Genomic DNA, 21,120 nt, shown 5'->3' with positions numbered 1-21,120 from the left:
CCTTGCCTCTTGCAGCTTCTCTGAGACATCATGGCTATGACATCACTCCAACACTATCAGTGTATTTGATAACTATTTTCCACCTGCATTGGACAGTATATGAAAAATCTCTTTATTTTCTTCTTGTGGACGTGAATGTATACTTTGATTTGCAGCCACTGTGGCTTTTCTAATTGAAATATGTTCTTCTACAATGTGTCTCTGTCTAGCCAAACCTGCAGAGAAAAAAAAGCAAATGATCACATTCTGTGTTCAACATAATTCCAGCTCATAGCTCAACTGTGTGTTGACTACCACATTTTGATCTTGAAGATATATTTCACGTGCAGTACCATGGCAAGAAATTTTGGTGCCTGGGGCAAAGCCTACAGCAGCAGCCCTCCCTCACCCTGCACACAGATCCGGGGGGCATACGCCCCCACATGCTTGTCGGGATGTGCACGCAGTGGTGAAAGCCTCCCCCCGCCATCCCTGTGCTCCCCAAAACGAACTGCTTGCGGCTCCATCCTGCACCCCACGCTGGCTGGGCAGCTTCTGTTGGTGCCCCTTTGCTTCAGCGCCTAGGGTGGTCGCCCCACTCACTCCTTCCCTTGTTATGGCACTGTTTTCCACGCACATTTCCTGAATATTTAACCAGTATCACTTGATTTCCTAGACTTAATAAAATTTTACTTAAAATTATATAAATATAGCAGTGATAAATTTTATGTAAGTTTTTTGATTGCTGTCAATCAGTTTACCAAACACATTGTGTGTGCTACCATTGTTTCAATCCTGTGTCTTATTCTTTCCAGTTTTTCCTGTTCTATGCTGTTCATTTAAGAGACATCAAGTACATCAATGAGGTAACAGAGTTTAGTGATTAACTTGCCTCAGCTCAGATACGTGTTGCTATTGTAGCTGCAGTGTTTAAGTTATCCAGCCAAAAACAAAGAGAACAAGGCCTCAACACATGCTTCTGCCACATGCCTGGTTTATAACGGGATCTGCTCAATAGAATAGTAGTAGGAATATTTATAGTATGAAACAAAGGAATGATTTATAATTTATAAAAGAGACTCCAAAGAAGAGATTTTTGCGTCATCATTATCATTTCCTTTGAGTTTCTAACCATTCCTAAATTTTCTTTGGTGAACAAATATGACCCAGGAGTAATAACTGATTAATCTGACCTCATATGGGAGGAATAAGTCAGAAAGTATTGTTCTTTTAAAGAGTCATTTAACATAGCACTGAACTCAACTATGTGAAAACAGTATATGTACAGCATTTTTATTTTATGTTTTTATGCTGCTGTCTTTTTCTCTAGAAATGGCTAAGCAAAATTCGCTGTCATTGGCTGAAGTGGTAAAAGAAGTAGCAGAGCAGCAACATATACAAGCATCAGAGGTAGAAAAGAGCAAAACAGTCCTTGCCCAGTTGCAGGTAATTAGATCTTATATAGATCTTATTCGTGTTTTGTACTAAGCAAGAAAGTAGTGTTGTGAGTAAAAGAGAGATGACATTTCTAGGCTTTGCTATTTTCAATTGCCCTCTAAGGCTTAAGCATTGCCAGGACTTCTTATGTTTGTATCATTATACATATGGCTGTTCAAGAGCTAAGACTGGTTAGAGTTCATTTTTAGCGGATGGTTTAATTCCATGTTTTGTGAAAATCCTGTTGAAATGGCAAAAACAAAAACGTAACATAGAAATATAGACATCCTGAATTTTTAGAATGCTTTGTAAAAATGTATGGATAAAGAAAGAATGAGACTTTAAAATCACTCCTTTTGGCAGTTTTCCATTGAATTGTTTCAGTTCTCCTTGTACTCTTTCTGCAAGGTTTTTTTAAAATCATCCTGTACTTATGGCTTTTGGGTATATAACATATTTCTTGTTTCTACCTTAACTGCCACTAAATGCAGCTTTTATTTGCTAATATTTCGCAGCAGAGCTCCAGATGTATCTAGTTATAGCTAAATTTGTATAATTGTTTCTGTTCTAACTGCTTACGGACACTTCTGAAACTTTCATCTTTTGGACTGATATATTCAGCCTTGACTTCTGCCTAAAACTGATTTTTTTTTTTTTAAAGTTTCACGTTAAAAAAAAAAATCAGCCATGTTTAATATGGTCAGAATTGCAAAGAAAAATTATTATACGAATAATTCCTATAATAATTTTAATAGTTCTATGTTTGTAACAGCTGAGGTTTGAAATTCTGCATGAAGTTAATTTCTCTGAAGGGGGAGCAGTGCACACTCTTCTTCCTGATTTGATTTATCTGAGTTTCATTCATCAGAAAGTTACATACCAAGTATGTGCTGTAGATTTTTTTTGCTGAGTTCATGTCATATATACCTGAGGAAGGATTCTTTTTGATCATTTATGTGCAAGTATGCTGGTTTCATAGTCAACTACCTAAATCAATAAGGAGAACTGGGACTGGGCAAAGGGCTCGCACATCATTCTGAGGGCCCCTGGGTACCTTAAAAATCTGAAGTGCACTGTAATAGTACAGCAGCATCTTCCTTCCTTCTGGAGCCTTTAAGATGCCCAAGAGGCATCCTACTTTGACCTTCTTCCTTTAGAACCTCTCTTTCCTGCCAGGGTAACACAACAGTACAGTCTGACATAGATGCTCCAAATAAAGCATAAAATTTGCACAGATTTGCAGTTTTTTAACACTTCTAGAGCAGGGGTGGGCAAAATATGGCCTACAGATTGGATCCAAGCCACCAAGGGATTCTAACCAGTGCAGCTGGGGAGATGCATCCAGAATGGGATGGTTGGGGCCAGGGCCAGGATTGCAGTGTGGTGACAGCACAGGGCCAGGGCCCTGGGCAGAGTCACAGTCTACTGTCCTCATATCCCTGCTTGTGGAACCAGTGCCCATCATGGGGACATGTGTGGAGCAGATTGCAGCTCTGCCCCAGCCCCAGTCCCCTGCTGTCACTGCCCTGCAATTTCAGCCTCAGCCCCAGCCCCACCTACCAATCCCACTCTGGGCCACTGCTCTCTGGCTTCCCATGGCCCCATCCCATTCCATTTACCCAGCCCAGTGAGTCCTGCCACAGTGGTCCTGCCATGGAGACCCTGCTTGCTCTGCCTGGGGCCCCTGGGGGTGGGTTTGGGGTGGACAGGCCCAGGGCTAGATAGGATAAATGCCCCTACCACCCACAACAGTTCACCAAATCTCTTTAAGTGTCCCTCCAGCCAAAAGAATTGCCCACCCCTGCTCTAGAGCTTCAAAATCCTGGACAATTAGGCTAATTTATTTGCTTTCTTATGCTATCTTCTCTTTCTTTCTTTATAAAAATCCTTGGAAATTCCCTACAAAAATCAGAGTTAGAAGAATGTTATGGTTAAATCATTTGGTACTCAAAACTCATGAAACACAAAAGGCAAGATAGCTGTTGCCTTTTTAACATTGTCCCCTTATCTATATGCAAAACAATAACTTCTTCAAATTTAGATCATTGCTATTCAGATTTTTTGCTTGCCTGCCCAGGATGACTAGTGGATAAGGCCTAGCTGACACAAATGATACTAAAAAGCCTCTCTTACAATCTAAGTGTTTAAGACAATAGCAAAACTTTCACTGGATGTACAATTCTTCCCTGGTTGAAAGGTTGAGAACTGGAACAAACCATATGCAACTGATGTAGCCACATTGCTTAAGGAATTAGTATGGTGTGAGACACTCAGCTATCACAGTCATGAGAAAAGGATAAGTCTAGATCAGGGCTCTCTAACTGGTGGCCTGCAGGCTGCATGTGTCCTGTGTGGGGGTTAAGTCGCAACCACCTAGCTACTGGCCTGGGCACTGCTCTCCCTGTCACCTTCCAGCTGCTGCCCTGGGGTGTCCAGGCTCCCCTTGCCTCCTTCTCTCCTCCCTGGCCCTGGTGGGGAAGCTTCACATGGTGTAGTGGAGGGGGCATGCTATCTGGCATGTAGCCTGGAGGCCATATGCAGTCCATTTGCTGTCTGGCCTCAGGGGCATAAGTTCCCTGGGCACCCAACAGTTAGATGGACCTGGTTGAGATCATGGCAGCAGAAAGATCAGTCTTACTACAGGGGTTCCTGTTTTTTTCTGGTTTAAAAAAATCCCCAATGTTCAGTTAAAAAAAAAAAAAAAGTAACCCCAAATCTACATTTTTTCATGATTAAAATGAAAGACCACTCTCTCTCTATGTATGTATGTATACGTGTGTGTGTAACACGCACAGATATAGATGGTGGGGTGTGTGTGTATACACATACACACACCCCACCATATATAAAGTGATGTTTAATTTAAAGTATGGAAAGATGTGGATTTGGGGTCACACTTCTTTAACTGAAAATTGGGGATTTTTTTAAAATCAGAGAAAACCAGGATCCCTGCTTATTATTACTAAAGCTAGTCCCACCAATTGGTTCCTGCACCACACACAGCAACCCTGGAAATGAGATGTCTTGGGAGCACCCCTGGCACTGCATTCAAGATTTGGGTTTCTGCATTCCCAAGAGTGGAGGCTGGGGTGTTTCTGGGCATCTTACTGTTTCATTTTTGGGTCTGAATTGCAGGGAACATGGCTGGGACAAGACTGAGTACTCTGCTGTGTTGTGGATATTCCCTATATGACCCTGACAGAATAGAATGGAGTTAGCTACCCAGTCTTAACTCAACTGCATTCTTGTTATGGTGTAGGCTGACACACCTTTAGTTCAATTTTAGCAGCTCTACTTGAACTATGGTTGTTTTCTCAGGTCAGATGCAGGTAAGTATTTAGGTTTAGTCTGACACAAAATAAACCAGTTTTCCTTGTTAGGCAAATCATTAGGGAGCTTGACAAGGATGAGCCTGACACATCCCACTACACACCAGGTGAATATGAGGAAGCTGAACTCATCTGAAAGACAGTACATTTTATGCCTACTCACCTTTGAGGTCAAATGAATGAAGCCTAGGACACTGCTCATGTGTTATGTCTCTTAGGTGATGATTTTAGAAAATGGAACAATAATGCTCTTCCATTCAAAAGATTTATTTTTAAGGCTTATAGATGGTTTATTTTGTGTTCCACAAATAAATGCCCCACCTAATTAAATGTAGGCCATATTGTTTAAATAGCTCCCTATGATTGTCTCAAACATCACTTTCAATTGAAAGTTGGTTATTGCAATATTTTACAGTTTGAGCTTCAGGACCTTGAAAGACAAAGGGACACTATTTTATTAGACACAAAAGCAACAGAAAGGCAAATTTATCAGCAAGATGATGCTATAGAAATGACAGAATGTAACTGTAAAAGTCTGGAGGCCCAAGTCAGATCCCTGTATGCTGAAAACATAAAGCTTAAACTTGACACAGAAACAGCTGAAGAAGAATTTGAGACAATGCTTGCAAATAACAATGCATATCGTGAGAAAATATTGGTCCATAAAGCACTATTTTGGGAGATTGAAAGCAAAATGCCAGTTATGATTGAGCTTGCTAAAAAACAGTCCATAGTTAAAGAGCTGAAAACAAAGAAGGAACAATTAATGCATGAGCTCCAGAATCCTGAAGGACATGTTATAAAACAAGTGCAGGTATGACGTGGCTTTTTGGATAAATTTCCAATTGTGTACTTTTTTTTTTCTTACATTATTAAATAATAAACAGGTCAACTTCCTCACAATGGTTATCTCTGTGGTATACCTCTTCATCCGAATGAAATTAATTGAAGCAATATAATGATCTTAATCCATGACAAAAATTGTGCCATATGTTATTCTTGATATTCTAGTTCAGTTGCTTGTACCTACATTATTGCTTAGTGTAATGATATTAACATGGTTGTAACAAAACCATGCTACTAGCTAAAACCTACCAGTTACCTTTAGCGCTATTTGTGAAATCCTGCTGGGTCTTATATAAACCTATATAAGCACTATGCCAACCCCCCCAGTGTAGATCCTTGTAAATGATATTTCAGCTAACAGCACAATACTGGTTTAACTCTCTTGGTCGGTAATGAGTTGTAGTTGAGCTGTTTACCAAGAGAAGTTTGTGTTAATGAGAAAAGAGAAAGAACAGAAAGAAAGGAGAAGGAAAAAAATACCCGTTTTATCATCTTTGTTTTCTGCATTTATAGCACTTCTGTGTTTGTATATGTCTTTAACCTAAATGCTTTTGAAGGGAAACTTCCAAGGGAAAATTTAGTAACTGCATATGAGAAATAATCTTAAGATCACAGGGTCCACATAACCTGCGCTGGTGTCAAGCAGGAATAACCCTAGTGAAAAAAATGGAATCAAAGAGCAATGTTAAGTAGAACTGAGATTCGAATCAAATCTGTTGCTTTCAGACTGAAAGGCCTAATTAACATAACTATGTCTTTCAGCAATGTTAATGGACAATGACAGCTTTAAGGAAATCTGTGAGAATTAGTCACTTGTGTTAGTCTGAAGTCAGGCAGAAGAGAGGGCAGGGTGGCATCTTTAGAGACTACACAAGATATTTACTATAGAGTAGATTAGTTAGCTCCACATCTTGCTTCTATACACGCAGGCCCTATTAGGCCTGGGTGAACTAATTAACTCTGCAGCAGGGTAGTAGTACTTGTAAATACAAGTACTACCCTACTGCACAGTTTTTTACTCTGCAGCAGTGCATGTGTAGCAGCTGAAATGGATTGCTGAGGCATAAGGTTCACAAGGGTCAGCCAGCCACTCTGCAGCACATTGCTGGGAAGAGCACCCCCAGGCTGGCAGGCTGACCCTCCAGGCCCTCTGCCAGTTGGGGCTGCTCCAACTCAGCTCAATGTGCTGTGGTCCCAGGCATGTATGTAGATGTGGTACCTGGGTGCAATTCCAGCGCATTAAGCTAGAATTTTTTGCACCACCTTCAAAAGCACATGTAGATGCACCCTGTGAGGGAACTCCCAGGTCAGCAGCCCAGCTGTGTTGGTGGTGAGACTGAGCTCTCTCTGAAGCTGGCCATGGCACGGAGCTATCCTATTATGTTTCTATCAGAGACTTAACTCATAGAACATGGAAAGGTTGTTTCTCGTTGCTATTGTAGAGGGAGTTATAGTTGCTTATGACATTTTATGCAGCTATTTGTGAAATTCAAACTCTTAATGTCTCTTCTAAATATAAATGACACTGTTTTCATCTGGGAAACTTTTTTGTAACCTGTATGTTTTTCTATATATGTAATGCCAGAAGTATTTATTACTTGGGTGGCCGAGAAATCAATTGCACTAAATTTTAGAATGTGGTTTATGTAAAACGCATCTATATTTGCATCTGATCCTATACAAAGGAACATATGCTATCTTTTTACTGCCTATAAACTCTCTTCAGTGTTCTGCTTACTTTCTGCTGTATGTGGTTATAAAAATAGTATAAATCTGGTATGGCTGTTCTATAGTAAAGGCTATGTGGGATGCATGGTTTACCTTGTTTAAATTTCCTTTTTCTTATCAGAGGATGAACTGTATCACTAGATAGGCTTTTTATTAAAGCCATTTAGTTATGTAGGAGATATTTTTGTATGAATAATATCATAGACAATTACAATAGGTGGGAATTTATTTAGAACATACAACTCTGTATATATATCTGAATAACACATACACATAAATCCATTATGATTAGTTTTCCATGTAAGAGGAGAGTATATCTCATCTCTAACTAGTTTTCTTGTCATTAGCTGCCAGTCTACTACTAGATACTCAACAGATCATCAGTAGTTCTGCCAGAATCATCAGCCACTCAAATGCGTTTCCAAAGTTAGTTCACAGTGACAGTGTTGTCACCACCAGGGCCATGCTACTACCCAAAGCTTATATATCCTCAACAGCTGCTTGCGTAACTAAATTCCAGGGTGGCACTTATAGCTATTGATATCCATTGGAGTTGCTTCATCCCCACACTTTGGTCAGTGGATTGGTGCTGGCTGAAACCAGTCACTCAACATGAAGTCTCACAAGAGATATTGAGAAGAGAACTTTTTTAGGCTCTGATCATTACAATTGGTTGGTGCTTGTCACCAAGAGAAGCTCTATTTGGATGTTTGATGGGTTTTCAGGATGATGTGGCTGGGTACATTTTCCATTTCCTATCTTTGATTCCAAGATCATAGCAATTATTGCAGAATCCCATTCACCATCCACTGTTTTCTCCTTGCTTGATATGTAATCACGGTAAAACTGAATTGAACTGCTTGAAGCAATGTAGATTCTGATGATAACAATATTAAGTTCATCTTTCCTGTCTGTGTACATAGCCTGGGAAATATCTGCTTCCTCTGCTTTTTGACTTCTATTTGTTTTATCCAACTTTCTCAGTGATACATAACTGCAAAGACAGGCCATATTGTCTAAATTGTAAATGTGCAGCGAGCAGACCTAGATTCACTGCTCTAACCCACTGTTGATCATGTTTGGATTAATACCTTCACTTCTATCACCAGTCATCTGATACGCAATGCTACCTCTAGCCTTGAGGCTTTGAAGCCAGTTGTCAGAATATTGAAAAACTGCAACACTGAGTTCTGCACTGAATAACTTTGCTTTCTTGCATAAGATTGTGTTTTGTAATCACAATGGGCACCTATACACATGACAACCTCTGCTCCAATGTATGCTAATTAGCACACATCAGAGCAGACTTGATTAATTGAGTCTGCTGAACCATGCTAATTAGTGCACTCCAGCAGCCTCTGTGTCACATGTATTCTGTGTCCCAGCATTTCAAAATGGCAAACAGGCTTTAGTGAAAGTGCCCTCACTGCCATTTTGAAGCACAGGAACCTGAATACATGTGATGCTGTGGGCACTTTTTAATTAGAGCAGCTCTCAGAGAGCCACTCTAATTAAAGTGCCCCCCCCCAGAGCATGTGTATAGATGCCCATAGTCTATAACCTAGCATTGACCAAGTCACAAATGCAGTACTTTTAGATCATGGTGGGCATGTCTACAAGTTCATTAGTGTGCTTTTGCTACTGCGCATTAGGTTTAGTACTTCTAATATGAGATACTACATAAAACACATTAGACTGCCCTGATGCGCAGTAGCAATAGCAAACACCTTTTTAGTGACACAACACACGGTACGTTACATTCTCTTGCACGTTGGCATATTACCATTGTTTTTGCTGTGAAGCCTTAATGTGCAGTAGAATAGGCTACTGTGAGTTAAAGTGCATGTGTACATGGGTGACTGGTGCCACCTTAGTCAGCAACTGGTGGGGTCCCCCCGTGGCCAATCTGGGGGTCCCCCCCCATGGCCAAAGTGGCTGCAGCACTCCTGGAAGTGACCGCAGTGCTCTTAGTCTCCAGCACTCCCGCCTGCCCCCCCTGCCCATTACCTAAGCAGGGAATGTGGCCTGTCAGAGGGTGCACCAGGACTCTCAGGGGGTGCACGTCCACCCCCAGTGTATTGCCACTGCACATGTAGATGCGTCCAGTTTTTCACAGTCCACAAAAGTTACAGGGTTTTTATAATCTGGCACTTTTACTTATTTGTGATGACTAATTTTGTAGTGGAAGTCAGGGGTGAACAAGTTTATTTATTGTGTTGTCACAGAATTATTTGTATGAAAAACATAGATTTCTCCCCTTTGTTTACTATTTAAGTAAAATCTCTTTTCTCACACGTGTTGAGATGCCTATGTCTAGTATGTCTGGTTTACAGCTATACAAGTGCCAGTGTGATTCTTCTCACTTGGCCATCAGGCCTTGTGGATTTGGGTGTGGTGAATGTAGGTCATTATGATTGATTGAGCATACACTTAGTGTGAATGGCCATGGAGCCACAAGGTGAATTATAAGTCGTGCCATCACTGTATGTGTTGAAAATGCAGGTTGCTACAGTAGACAATTAGCCCGATATGCTTTTGTGGCCAACTGCAGGTGGTTTAGTGAGTTATCAAGGGACAATTACACAGGCAGTATGATGGACAGCTACTGTGTTGAAGATGCACTCCAACTTCTATAGCTTTTTGAGGTAATTAACCCATAAGGAAATATATTCCCAGGTCACTATTGACAAAAAGCAAGTTTGGTGAGAATATGAAGGGCAAGATAATGACTCCAGGTTGTTATCTACTCATGCACACATTTTTCAGATACTTAAAAAAATAAAAACAGCTGCATGTGTAGTAGTGTGTTAGGCAAATTCAAGGTACTTCAGTGCTGCAGCTATTTCCATATTCCTGAGTAATGTTTTTCTGTCTGCTGTTTTTAAATACCAAATATGTTCAGGTAATCAGGAACGGTATTGAAGTCAACCCATTTAAAGTGCTGAACGTATTTCTTAAGCTACAGTAACTCTTTATACAGAAATTGTTAAAAGATGACACCTATAACAAGGTAAACAATTGCACTGTAATTTTGTTTTACAAACAATTTTTTTTATAACCACTTTTTCTGCAGGAACAAATTACACACTTAAAAGAGAAAATTAGTGTTGTGAAAGAGTCTATCAATGAAAAGACAAAACACCTTGAAGAAGAGAAAAAAATGCATGTTAAGCTTAGAAAAGAGATTGAGGTAAAGTCTTTTGAATAGAATATAATTACAGTCTAGTGAAAGAATGTTAGTACTGTACCTGAAGTTTTAAAATGTTTTGCAAAGAGGCTGCTAGCCCTACCTTACCAAATATATATAATAACCAGTCATAGCAGCAATACTGTCAGTGTTGCTAAAATCCTTGTAACCTTGAGAGCTGATATTTGAGAAAATTGATAATTTCCTCTCTTTGTTTTATACTGGCAGCCCACCTTTCCAATAAGAATTGGGTCATCTAACACTCATGTGTTGTTTTTGTGCTGGAGTGACATTATTCCCCTCTAACAGAAACCAGGTGATTTGTAGGTACAGTAGGAAGCAGAAACCAGAAGGGCGCTGTTCTATCTTCCTACTCACTGAAAGTATTTCTGTGTAGAGGACACCTTTGTACAGGTTCACATTCCTGAAGTTTCACCAACAAGAGAAGCAAAGATACACATTCACCAAAAGATTTTCTCAAAGATGGTGCTGATTATACATTTTAAATGCTAATCAAATGTAGTTGTACATAGCCAGTGCTGAGTCTGATTCTGACGGTTCACTAGAAAAGTTGTGATGGATAAGAATCAAAATGAAGTGGCCAATCATGGTGAGTGCAATCAACCTATCCCCTTTACAAGATGATGATGAAGAGCATGTAGAAGTGTCTGTTTGATTTCAGTGCATGTTAAAGGTGGGGCAGTGAAACTTAAATCCTGTGCATGTGGGGGTAAATGTATATTTTAAAATATACGTTAAATGTATGCCAGTCATAATGTTTTAGTAAATAACAAGATTGATAATATATGCCATTAAAACAAGTTTTAATAATGCAGTATTAGTCACATGCATGTGGTTTTTACCTTTAAATAAAACACCTCTGTTGTGTAACCCTCAAATAAACCTCAGTAGCAGCTATTCTCAACAAATGTGGCTGACGGCAGAAGTGCTACAGTGCTGTTATGTTTCAATATTGCCATTTTATGAAGAAGCTAAATGGTTGTTTGTGTGGTGTAAATACTGAAGACTATAACAAGGTCATCTAAATTATTCCATCACTAACCTTGGTAACAGGCAAGTCCAGGTTTTTAGGAATGAAAAATGGTCTGAACCCCCTGCTCTTTGTATAGTTTATAATCTTTTTTTTTTGTACAAATCAATGTTTGCCACTGTAGAGAAGCCTTCCCTACAGTAGATCCCAGCTAACTACACAAGTCTCATTCTTTGTGTTTCGTATTGATTTGCCTGCTAGCAGCTTTCAAATGATTTTTTTCCCTGTTTTATTAGGTACAGAATAAAAGATGTGATGCTATTCTAAAACGTTTGCATTGTCAACTGAACAAACTCCAGTCGAATAAAAGACAGCGGCACTGGAACATTCAACAGATGGAAAAAAGGGCGGCTGAACTAAGAAAACGTCTGGGAATACCAGAGTGCTAGTGCACAAAAAAATCACATTAATTTATAACATGGGTCATCCTTTATAAGTAACAGATGGTTGCGGGACATAATCCATTGAACCTTAGGTCAAAGATAAGGTTTTGTTTTTTGTGTCTTTTTCCTTTTCCAAGGTTTTCTCCTTCCTGTTGCATGCCCTAGAATACTTTGTATTCCATACTCACCCTTTAGTAACCTGGAACACTCTTCCCTTTTGTTCATGCCTAGGAAGGAATTAATTGAAGTTTCCAGGCTGTCTCCAAAGCATCAACCAATTTTATTTAAATACTTGAGAGCCTCACACACCCAGTTTAAGTTTGGGAACTTCCTTTTGGTTTGATTGGATTTTTTTAAAGATGAAAAAGGTCTGCAGTGTATAACATCCAGAAGAATGTGTGCGCAGCATATAATCGCATTTATAGGGATAGAAAACCTCCTGATCTTTCGTGCACAGGCCTAATAAGGACAATATGCTAAGTAACTTTGGGATCTAACTTTGTAGCATGGTATTTTGCCCTGTGAAAAGAATATTTATATGAGGCACAACAGTTTTCCTGTGTTTCAGGTACCAGGTTTTCCTTGGCACTAGCATGAGTGTGTGGATAAGAAAGAGAATTTAAGAAGGGTTCTTATTATAAAAGGATCAGAGACAATTGCAGCTCTAGTGCCATGATACCATCTGTGCCTCTAAGAATACAGCCCACCCCAAAATGAGCAGAGAGGATGCTCCTGGGATCTCTGGAACAGTTGCTCCAGAACTCTCAGGTGCATTGCTGTGGAGGTGCACTGGTACATAGACTTGAGAGTTGTGGGTAACAACCCACAGTCCAACTCCATGGGCGTGTCCAGACAAGCATGCATGAGCAGTGTCAAAAAACCCACACCTAAAAAACCCAGGATGGTGTATGTGGCAGCAGCTTGCACTGCCTAAACTGGAACTTAGCTGATGGTCATGCTTCCTGCTGCAGGATTGCCACAGCTGTGGCCTCTGGAGGCCCCCGGGACCCCAGGTAAGGCTGCTGGGGTCAGCCCAGATACTGGTCTCAGCCTCCCCTACCCCACCTGGGGCAATGTGCTACGTGCCAGAGCACCCATTTACAGGTGTTCCCTAGGGACAAGTAGCAGTGGCACATATTGTGATGCTACTGTTTGTTCTTGGGGAAATACGTTCCTACTTGTGGGGACATGCCTTATATTAGCAGTGGCTGAAGTTCAGAGGGATGGATTAAATCTCGCCAATAAAGATCACTTTCTAGAGTCCAGTTTTGTTTGAAGCATGCAGCTGTATGTTTTCAGCATTAAAGGGTGATACAAGAAATTTAAAAAGTAAAATTGTAATGCAAACTACTTCCATTTTTATGGCGCAGTTCCTATATTAGGCCTGATTATGTTCTTGTCCAGAGCAATGAAGAAAAATCTTCCTGCATTTAGATGGATTAGGATAAGTCCTTATGTGTGCTATTGTTCTCTGTCACAGTGAAACAAGGGAAATCTCATGCTTTTTTTTCCAGGCAAAAAAGGCATACGATTTAAACTGTAATTTTTTTTTTTAAAAGTCATTTTAGTTTCAGGCTCCATTTCCCTCTCAGCCAGAAGATTTGCATTATGTGACAATTCAAAACAAAGTTTGCTCAAGTCATTTTTTTCTTTTCTATGTAGGGAGATATTTTTTGCAGAAGTAAACAGTTTTTTGTCTAGACTTCCTCAATTTAACCTGCTGTGCTCAGGCTCAGTTTTAGGAGAGCATTGCACATTACTTCTTGATCACAATACTGACAGGACTGTCATACATTATTTGTGGCACTTCATAGATAATAATGACCACCATAACCTTCCATTTAAGACTCCTTAGAAACTGAGTGAATACCAGAACTTTTCTTCTGCGTTTTTATAGTGTTATGTACTCCACTCTTCAGGAATTTTATATTGTTAATTCTTGTACTTTGTGTGACAAGTTAATCTGGATAGAATCAGTAATATTTATATGTATTCTTTAAAGTATTTAAAGATGGGCTAGATGAGGTATATACTTAATTCCTTTACAGTCTTGTTTAGAAATGCGTATGTGGATTTTTGTCAGTTTGATATATAATGTTGCATTTACAGGCTTTTCTTATTAAACTACTGAGAGGCATTGTTTGTTATTAGAAAGCAAAAAGGTAATGTACATTATTATTAATGTTCTTATTTTATTAATTCAATGTGAGCAAATTAATAAAAGATATACTTTTTGAGTAGAAGTTTTTCTTCATATGCAATGGTTTTGGACCAGCATAATGGCTTTTAAAGGGATGCTGTCAATTTGTTTAGTTCATAAAATGGGCTTGCCTTGCACAGAAGTAAATACACAGGCAGCAAAAACAAACAGAATCATGTGTTTAAATACAGTAACCTAGAAATATAAATTATAAACTATATCCTACTGGCAATTGTCTGAGAGGAATTGCAGTTGCTGGTTAAAAATAAAGCTGATTTTAAAGGAAGCCAAAGAAACGTTACTTAACATCAATATTTGCTCAGTCTTAACCACCTTTCTAGGCTAATGTAAGTAGGAGGTGAGCAGGACACGAGCCCCAGGCACTGACTATATGAGGGGTGCCAGAATCACTCCCAGGAGTCTTTGCAGAGACTACCCTAGCAGGATACAGGGCCCGGGGCAAATCAGTTTGCGCAGGGCTCAGATGCGAAGAAGCAGGCAGCAGTGGCAGGGAGGGGTGGCGAGTGGCCAGATGTGAAGCCAGCAGTGGTGGTGGTGTGGAGTCACCAGCACTAGGCGGGCCCTCTCCAACACTATCTACAGTGTTCGGTATACCCCCTCCCCTGTCCCAGGAACTAAATGAGCTCATTATGCCTCTGGAAGTAATCCACAGATTCATAACTTTCTAAGGCCGTAAGGAAATTCCAGTGCATCTAGTCTGTCCTAATATATAACATTGCAATAAAATCTCACCTAGTGATCCCTGTGTTAGAAATATTGTTAGAACTGCAGTTTGCATCTCGTACCTGATAAGAAGAAACACTGCCAAGGACATTTCTCCCCCCTTGGCCATTGCTAGCTTTTCTAATGCTAAATTACTCTCTACCCCCACACTCCTACTGGTTTTTCTCATGCAGATTACAGAAGCTGGAATTCAACTGACTGTGTCCTTTAAAGGTGGGGGGGATTTCAACTCTTGGTGACCTAGAGAGCTTTCTGAGCGTGCGTAATTAGCTGATGCATATATGCCTATCCGCCCCGCATACTTAAGTAGTTAATTATAATATACATGCGACGAATGAAGTGACGTAGTCACATATATGTTTGTAAGAACCGGAAATGAGCTGTAAGAGTTCCTGTTTCTGCACACGTGCCCAGGAGGGAGAGCATATAGTACCTGCTGCAGATTTCCTCAGTGGGCGGAGCAATTTGAGATTTTCTGTCTCTGCTCTGACCCTATTTGCAAATACACCTTTTGTGCTGCTAATAGTGTGTGCCTGAGAATTATTATTTGCGAGCCTCCAAAAGAAACGAACCGCAATATTTTGCATCACCTGTACTGAACTAAATAACTTACATTTGATTAAAGCATATCATGGAGAAAAGCAACCAACCTTTATTTGAAGACTATTAGAGATGGAGAATAGATCACTGCTCTAGAAGGTTTGTTCCAAGAGTTAATCACCCTTACCCTTACAGTATTTTTTTTTTGTTGCCTTGTTTCTTATTTGAATGTATCTGCGTCTAACTCTAGCTACTGCTTTTTGTTATATCAGAACCATTGCTTCTTTTTCTGCCAGTGGCATCGTGTAGGGGGTGCACAGGGGTGCATGTGCACCCCTTGAGAATGCCAGTGCACCCCCTGACAGGCAGGGGGGCAGGCAGAAGCGCCAGTGTCCCCCCCAGAAGTGCTGGCTGGGGAGTGGGAGTGCCACTTTTGGGAGTGTCACATCCACTTCCCAGCTGGCCACAGGGGCACCCTCCGGTTGGTGAGATCAGCCATGGGGACACCCCCCCACCCCTAGTCGCTGCCTGGGGCGGGGGGGGCACCTGTTGCCCATGTTTTCTGCTACATTAAAGTGCTCTTTTATACCCAATATTTTCTCTCCATGAAGGCACTGACATACATGGTAATCAAGCTACCTTGTTACTTTATTTTATTTTATATAAACTAACTATATTGAGCTTTTTAAATCGCTCTCATAGTAAGACATTTTCTCCAGCCTTGATATCATTTTAAAGGCTTTTCTGCACATACTCCACTTTTTCAACATCCTTTTACCTAGAACTATATGCAGTGTTCTGGGATTGGTCTCACTGGCTGTGTCCAGATGAGTGAGCGCATGCCTGTTGCAGCAAAGCAGTTTGAGACACAGCAAGAGGCAAGCTGGGAATGAAAAAATGTTCCTCGCACTGCATGTCTGCAGCACGGACTTTAATTTTGATACGAGGAAATCCCAGTATATTAAAAAAAAATGTTGAAAAAAAGCCCTAGACAGAGCGTCTCTATGGTTGCCCCATGCCCCTGCTGCCCCAGCAGGCTGCCTCAGCATGCTGGAGCAAATGCAAGCAAGGCAAGGCTGCAGCAGCAGATCAACCTAGGTTCTGTCCTTGGTAATTAGGGATGTGGGGGCAGTGGGAGGGAGGACTGTGTGAGGGCAGGGAGAACTATGTGGGAGGAGTGGGTCTTCCACCTGCCCCCTGCATGGTGCACAGTCCCCGCAATAGTAGCACTAACAGTGGCTGATGAGGCACTTGTGGCCGCTCCAGGAAGAGCCCCCCAGTGGCTGCGCAGGGTACCAGCCCGGACCCACTAGCATGTGCCCTTGAGCAGGACCAGGCTGCTTTTGCTGTCACCCGCAGCTTCCGGCATCATACACCGGAGCAGCACACCCTTAGGCCAGGCGGGGGCCCTGCCTCCATGGAGCCAGTCCAGCCTAAGAGCATGTAGCTCTTGCAAACAGTGCCAGGAGCTGCAGGTGACAGCAAGAGCAGCCTGGTGCTGTCTGGGGGGTGCATGCTAATGAGTGCAGGCTGGCACCCTTTGCCACATGTAGCTGTCAGGGGGCTCTGCCAGGAGTGGCCATCAGTGCCCTGCTGACTGCTGCTGCTGCAGAGGGTAGAGGCAGGGGACCCACCCACATACATAGTCCCCGCCACCCCCACACAGTGTCAGAGGCATCAGGGTCTCTGTCCTGGATGGCAGTAGTATGTGTTGGACCAGCTGTGTTTGGACACATGGCAGGTCCATGTGTTGGACGAGCTGCTGTTTTTGCATCCCCTTGGTGCCAGTTGCTCAGGCCTCCTTACACTGCTTCTGTATGAACAGGTGAACTCGTTCATTTTCAGTACAACCCTCACAACTCCTGTTTGGTAAACTGTCCATCTAACTCTTAGATTACTTTCAGTTTCATCACTTCTTTTCAGAGTCCCTGCTTCCTAGCTACCATTCCTCCATTTTCTGGGGTTGGTCTGTATTCTTTGTTCCTAGGTATATAATGGCATTAGGCGGTATTAAAACAACCTATTTGAATGGGCCCAGGTTACCAAATAATCCAGACATTTGAGTACACTGCTCACATCACAAAAAGATTTGGTAGCCAAATAAGTAGTAATTCACCACCCCACTTGATGATTCTCAGGTAAGATAGTTCTTAATCCACTGTCTTTTATTGATATTGTATAGAAATAACTTTTTAATCTGAATATTGTGTAGAACCAAGACAAACAACTTACAAAAGTCTATTACATCTGCACAGTTACCTTTATCACATCATACAGGCTCTACTATTCTTTGTTATTGGGATTCTTCTCTATTGCTCCTAGCTAAATGCTGTTATTATAAGCTCTGATCTTGCAAACACTTGTGCACTTGCTTAACTGTACTATTTTGAGTAACCCCATTTATTTCTTTTGATTTCTGCAAAGTGCTGTCTTCCGATCAAAGCCATAAGAAAGAGCTCAGTCATTACACTGACTGAAATTTGCATTCAACAGCAGTTCATTGTGATCAGTACCTCAAAGGAGGTGCTTGGCATCTCACAGGATTAGATCCTCATTGCAGAGACCAGTAATTATCTTCTTATTAAGCAAGACTCTGATTTACACAATATTTTAAAATTTTCCCGTATGTGGAAATTCATAGAACTGCATGATCAGAAGTTTAATATTCAAACCTCCCTTCCCCCAGCATATATAAGAAAACAAAAAGATATAAGCTTTATCAATGAATCTAGTTAGTCAGGAGGTGGCATTGTCTGAAGCAAGTGAATATAAATTATTGTCTTCTTATGAGCCTATCAACATTCAGTACATGCTCTGAAAAGAAAAAGTTTCCTAATATTTTAAAAAGTGTTTCCTGGTGCTCTCAGGAAATGCTGACAGGCCCCACTAAATGGATGAGTTATTTCCTAGTATAGTATTTAAGATAGTAGCGATTTGATGAACAAACATATACAGTAGGGAAATGGTTTATAACAAACCAAAAGAATCTAATGTATGCACAAATGCACTCTTACTTTCTATTCTCACATAAATTTTTCCCTGGTTTCATACCTTTAAAAGTTATTAATCCTACTTGCATCAGTTGTATATTATATATATTAATTTTTCACATAGTGTCCCTGAAGATCATCAGCATTAAAGGGCTAGGGGAAAGTAGCAGAGCTACATAAGGGCCAATAACAACTAGCAAAGAAAAAATACTTGAAAAAACACTTCCGTTTAATTTTTCAAGGAAAAAAACATGGCTCACACAGGGATTGCTTGTCTTCTTACAGTAGAATTCATTGTTTCCAGTTTCAAGGCCTTTTTGAATATAGTTGATTGCAATGATCTGTTTCACTGATTCCATAATATACCCTGATTCAGCAAAGTACTTAAGCATGTGCAAAACAATTAAAATTTAAGTAAAGTTACTCTGGCTAGATTAAAAAGTAAAAAATTTAGGATAAACAGTTACCCTAGACTTTTTAGAGAGCTGTTTTTCTCCTGTTCACATCTTGACACATATGCTGTGCCCAGACAAGCGTGGACATTTGATTCCTCAGGAACAAGTAGCTGCTGTGTGTGCCACTGCTACTCATCTCCAAGGAATACTCATGTTATGCACGCTCTGGTACATGGCAGGTTACCCCAGGTGGGGTAGGGGAGACTGGGGCTAGCAACTGTGCCTTACCTGAGGTCCTGAGGGCCAGGAAAGCTGCAGCCACAATGCACCTGCAGCTGGGAACCGGCTGGTAGCCAGGCTCCAGTGTTGGGCTTTGCATGTTGCTGCCATGTGTGCCATCTTGCTTCTTTTCTACACATGTTTGTTTGACTCTGGGATCTCCCAGGGTCAAAAGCCCACCCCGGCACTGTAAGGTAGCACCACAGGGAGCGCCTGCATGTGCACTGTGTGGTGCTGCAGACAGGTCTGCAGTGCCACATACCACATAGCTGTGCTTGTCTGGACATGGGCATAGGGCACATCCCCACATGCAGGGGTGTGCATTTGCAGTGGCAAAAATAGTAGCGGCACAAATTTGTGTAGGGCAAAAGGCCCCATTCTTCCTGGTGTGCTGAAGGAGCTGGGGTGGAACTAGAGGAAAGGAGACACTCTGGCCAGCAGCCAGAGTATCTCCTGAGAGGACTGAACCTCCATGTCTGCCGATGCATGTTCCTGCGGCATGCGCTGCACTGATTTTTTTTGTGGCATTTTTTTTTGTGCTACTAGGATTTTCCAAATTTGCACAGGGCATGCTTTAACATGCCAGGTGTGCAGCTTATGGTGCTGCAAAGAGGTCTGCAGCACCACCATCCGCATGTGCTTGCCCATCTGGATCCAGCCGCCGTAGGGGTTAAATACGGTCAGAAGCTGATAGTTAATGCTATTCTAACACAATTGTTTGCTCAATATTATGGGAGATAATTAAGATATAAAGTACATTTCACTTTCTTGAAGAATTTACAATGATTCAGCAGCCTTCAATCTGGGAAGGCTTTTACTTTGTTTTGTTTTGGAACATTTTTTGGAAGTTTTCAAAAAAAACTGAGCAGACATCAGGGTTTTACTTTTAAAATTAACCAGGCATGTAGAGGGCCTCACATCTAATGTCTTATCTTTTTGATATAATGTTCTAAGGAATGATGCCAAGAAATGAATCAGATGGTAACACAGATATTTAAGGGATTCAGTGTATGACATTATCCTAATACATCAAATTGAAATGGGCCTCTTCCTGGTCCCTCCTGTCCCTGTCACTAAGTGAATGAGCCTCTCTCTCAAGGACAGTCCAATTAATTCTAATTACACATTCTGTTCCAGGGTGCTGATTCTGTAGTGAAATCCTTATGAGTGTAATACTATTATCTTCAGGGTTCCCTATATGCAATAAAAAGCTTAGACTGGCTTGGGAAACATGCAAACTCATTACCCCTCAGAGGTAAACTAAGGACAGTTCTGGAACCCTGCCCTGTCAAAATCAAGTACTCAGGAGAATAAGTTTAAATACATTTGAATAGTAATTTTAATATTGAAGTACAAATGGTAAATGAACAATAAAACAATGTAGGTAAAGCATATCAAACCAAAAAAAAAAATCACAGATTCCATGTTGACCAACTTCTAAATATTTTAACTAGAAAGAAATTGATATTAAATTCACTAAGTGTATGAGCTTAAGAACTCTACCTGACCCAACAAGTCTGTGGACCCACAAGAGGTAAAGCGCTGCTGGACCTGGTACTGGCTAAAGGGGATGACCTAGTCAGCAACCTAAAGGTCGAAGGAAAACTGGGAGACAGTGATCACAAGCTGTATCCATTGCAAAATTGGCAAGTCAGTCAGCAATGCAGAAGTCCTCAACTTTAGGAGATCTTACTTTGATAAGCTTGTTGTCGAGGCACTAAGGGACCAAGACTTGGCAGGGAGAGGAGTCCAAGAGGAGTGGTCGCTTCTTAAGGGAGTGATCCTGGAGGCACAAGGGACGTCCATCCCATCTCGGAGGAAATGTAGCAAAAGGGCACAGCAACCCCCTTGGCTCAGCAGGGAACTTGTGGACCCCCTAAGCCAAAAAAGAGAGGTTTATTAAAGGATGGAAGACAGGAATCACCAGAAAGGAGGATAACTCTGCACTGATCCATACCTGCGGGGAGTGAACCAGGAAAGCCAAGGCTGCAGCTGAACTCCGCCGGGCTACACATATCAAAGACAATAAAAA

The 21,120-nt window shown here is 41.1% G+C and overlaps 1 protein-coding gene across 1 annotated transcript in view; it reads left to right on the top strand.

Annotated features, from left to right (window-relative positions):
• Positions 1–14,094, top strand: part of CCDC122 (coiled-coil domain containing 122) — a 43,095-nt gene extending 29,001 nt beyond the window's left edge. Inside the window, exons 2-6 of the mRNA XM_090025406.1 lie at positions 795–845; positions 1,310–1,425; positions 5,161–5,559; positions 10,393–10,509; positions 11,794–14,094. Coding sequence (XP_089881532.1) covers positions 1,312–1,425; positions 5,161–5,559; positions 10,393–10,509; positions 11,794–11,946 — 783 coding nt within the window. The 5' untranslated portion in view covers positions 795–845; positions 1,310–1,311 and the 3' untranslated portion in view covers positions 11,947–14,094. The remainder of the gene's footprint in view (positions 1–794; positions 846–1,309; positions 1,426–5,160; positions 5,560–10,392; positions 10,510–11,793) is intronic.
• Positions 14,095–21,120: the final 7,026 nt, after the last annotated feature.

Source organism: Crocodylus siamensis, chromosome 1 (genome assembly GCF_052110815.1).
Source record: "Crocodylus siamensis isolate JL-2025a chromosome 1, ASM5211081v1, whole genome shotgun sequence".
Classification (NCBI taxonomy): domain Eukaryota; kingdom Metazoa; phylum Chordata; order Crocodylia; family Crocodylidae; genus Crocodylus; species Crocodylus siamensis.
The sequence above is the reverse complement of the archived record's forward strand: the minus strand, read 5'-3'. Positions and strand labels throughout refer to the sequence as shown.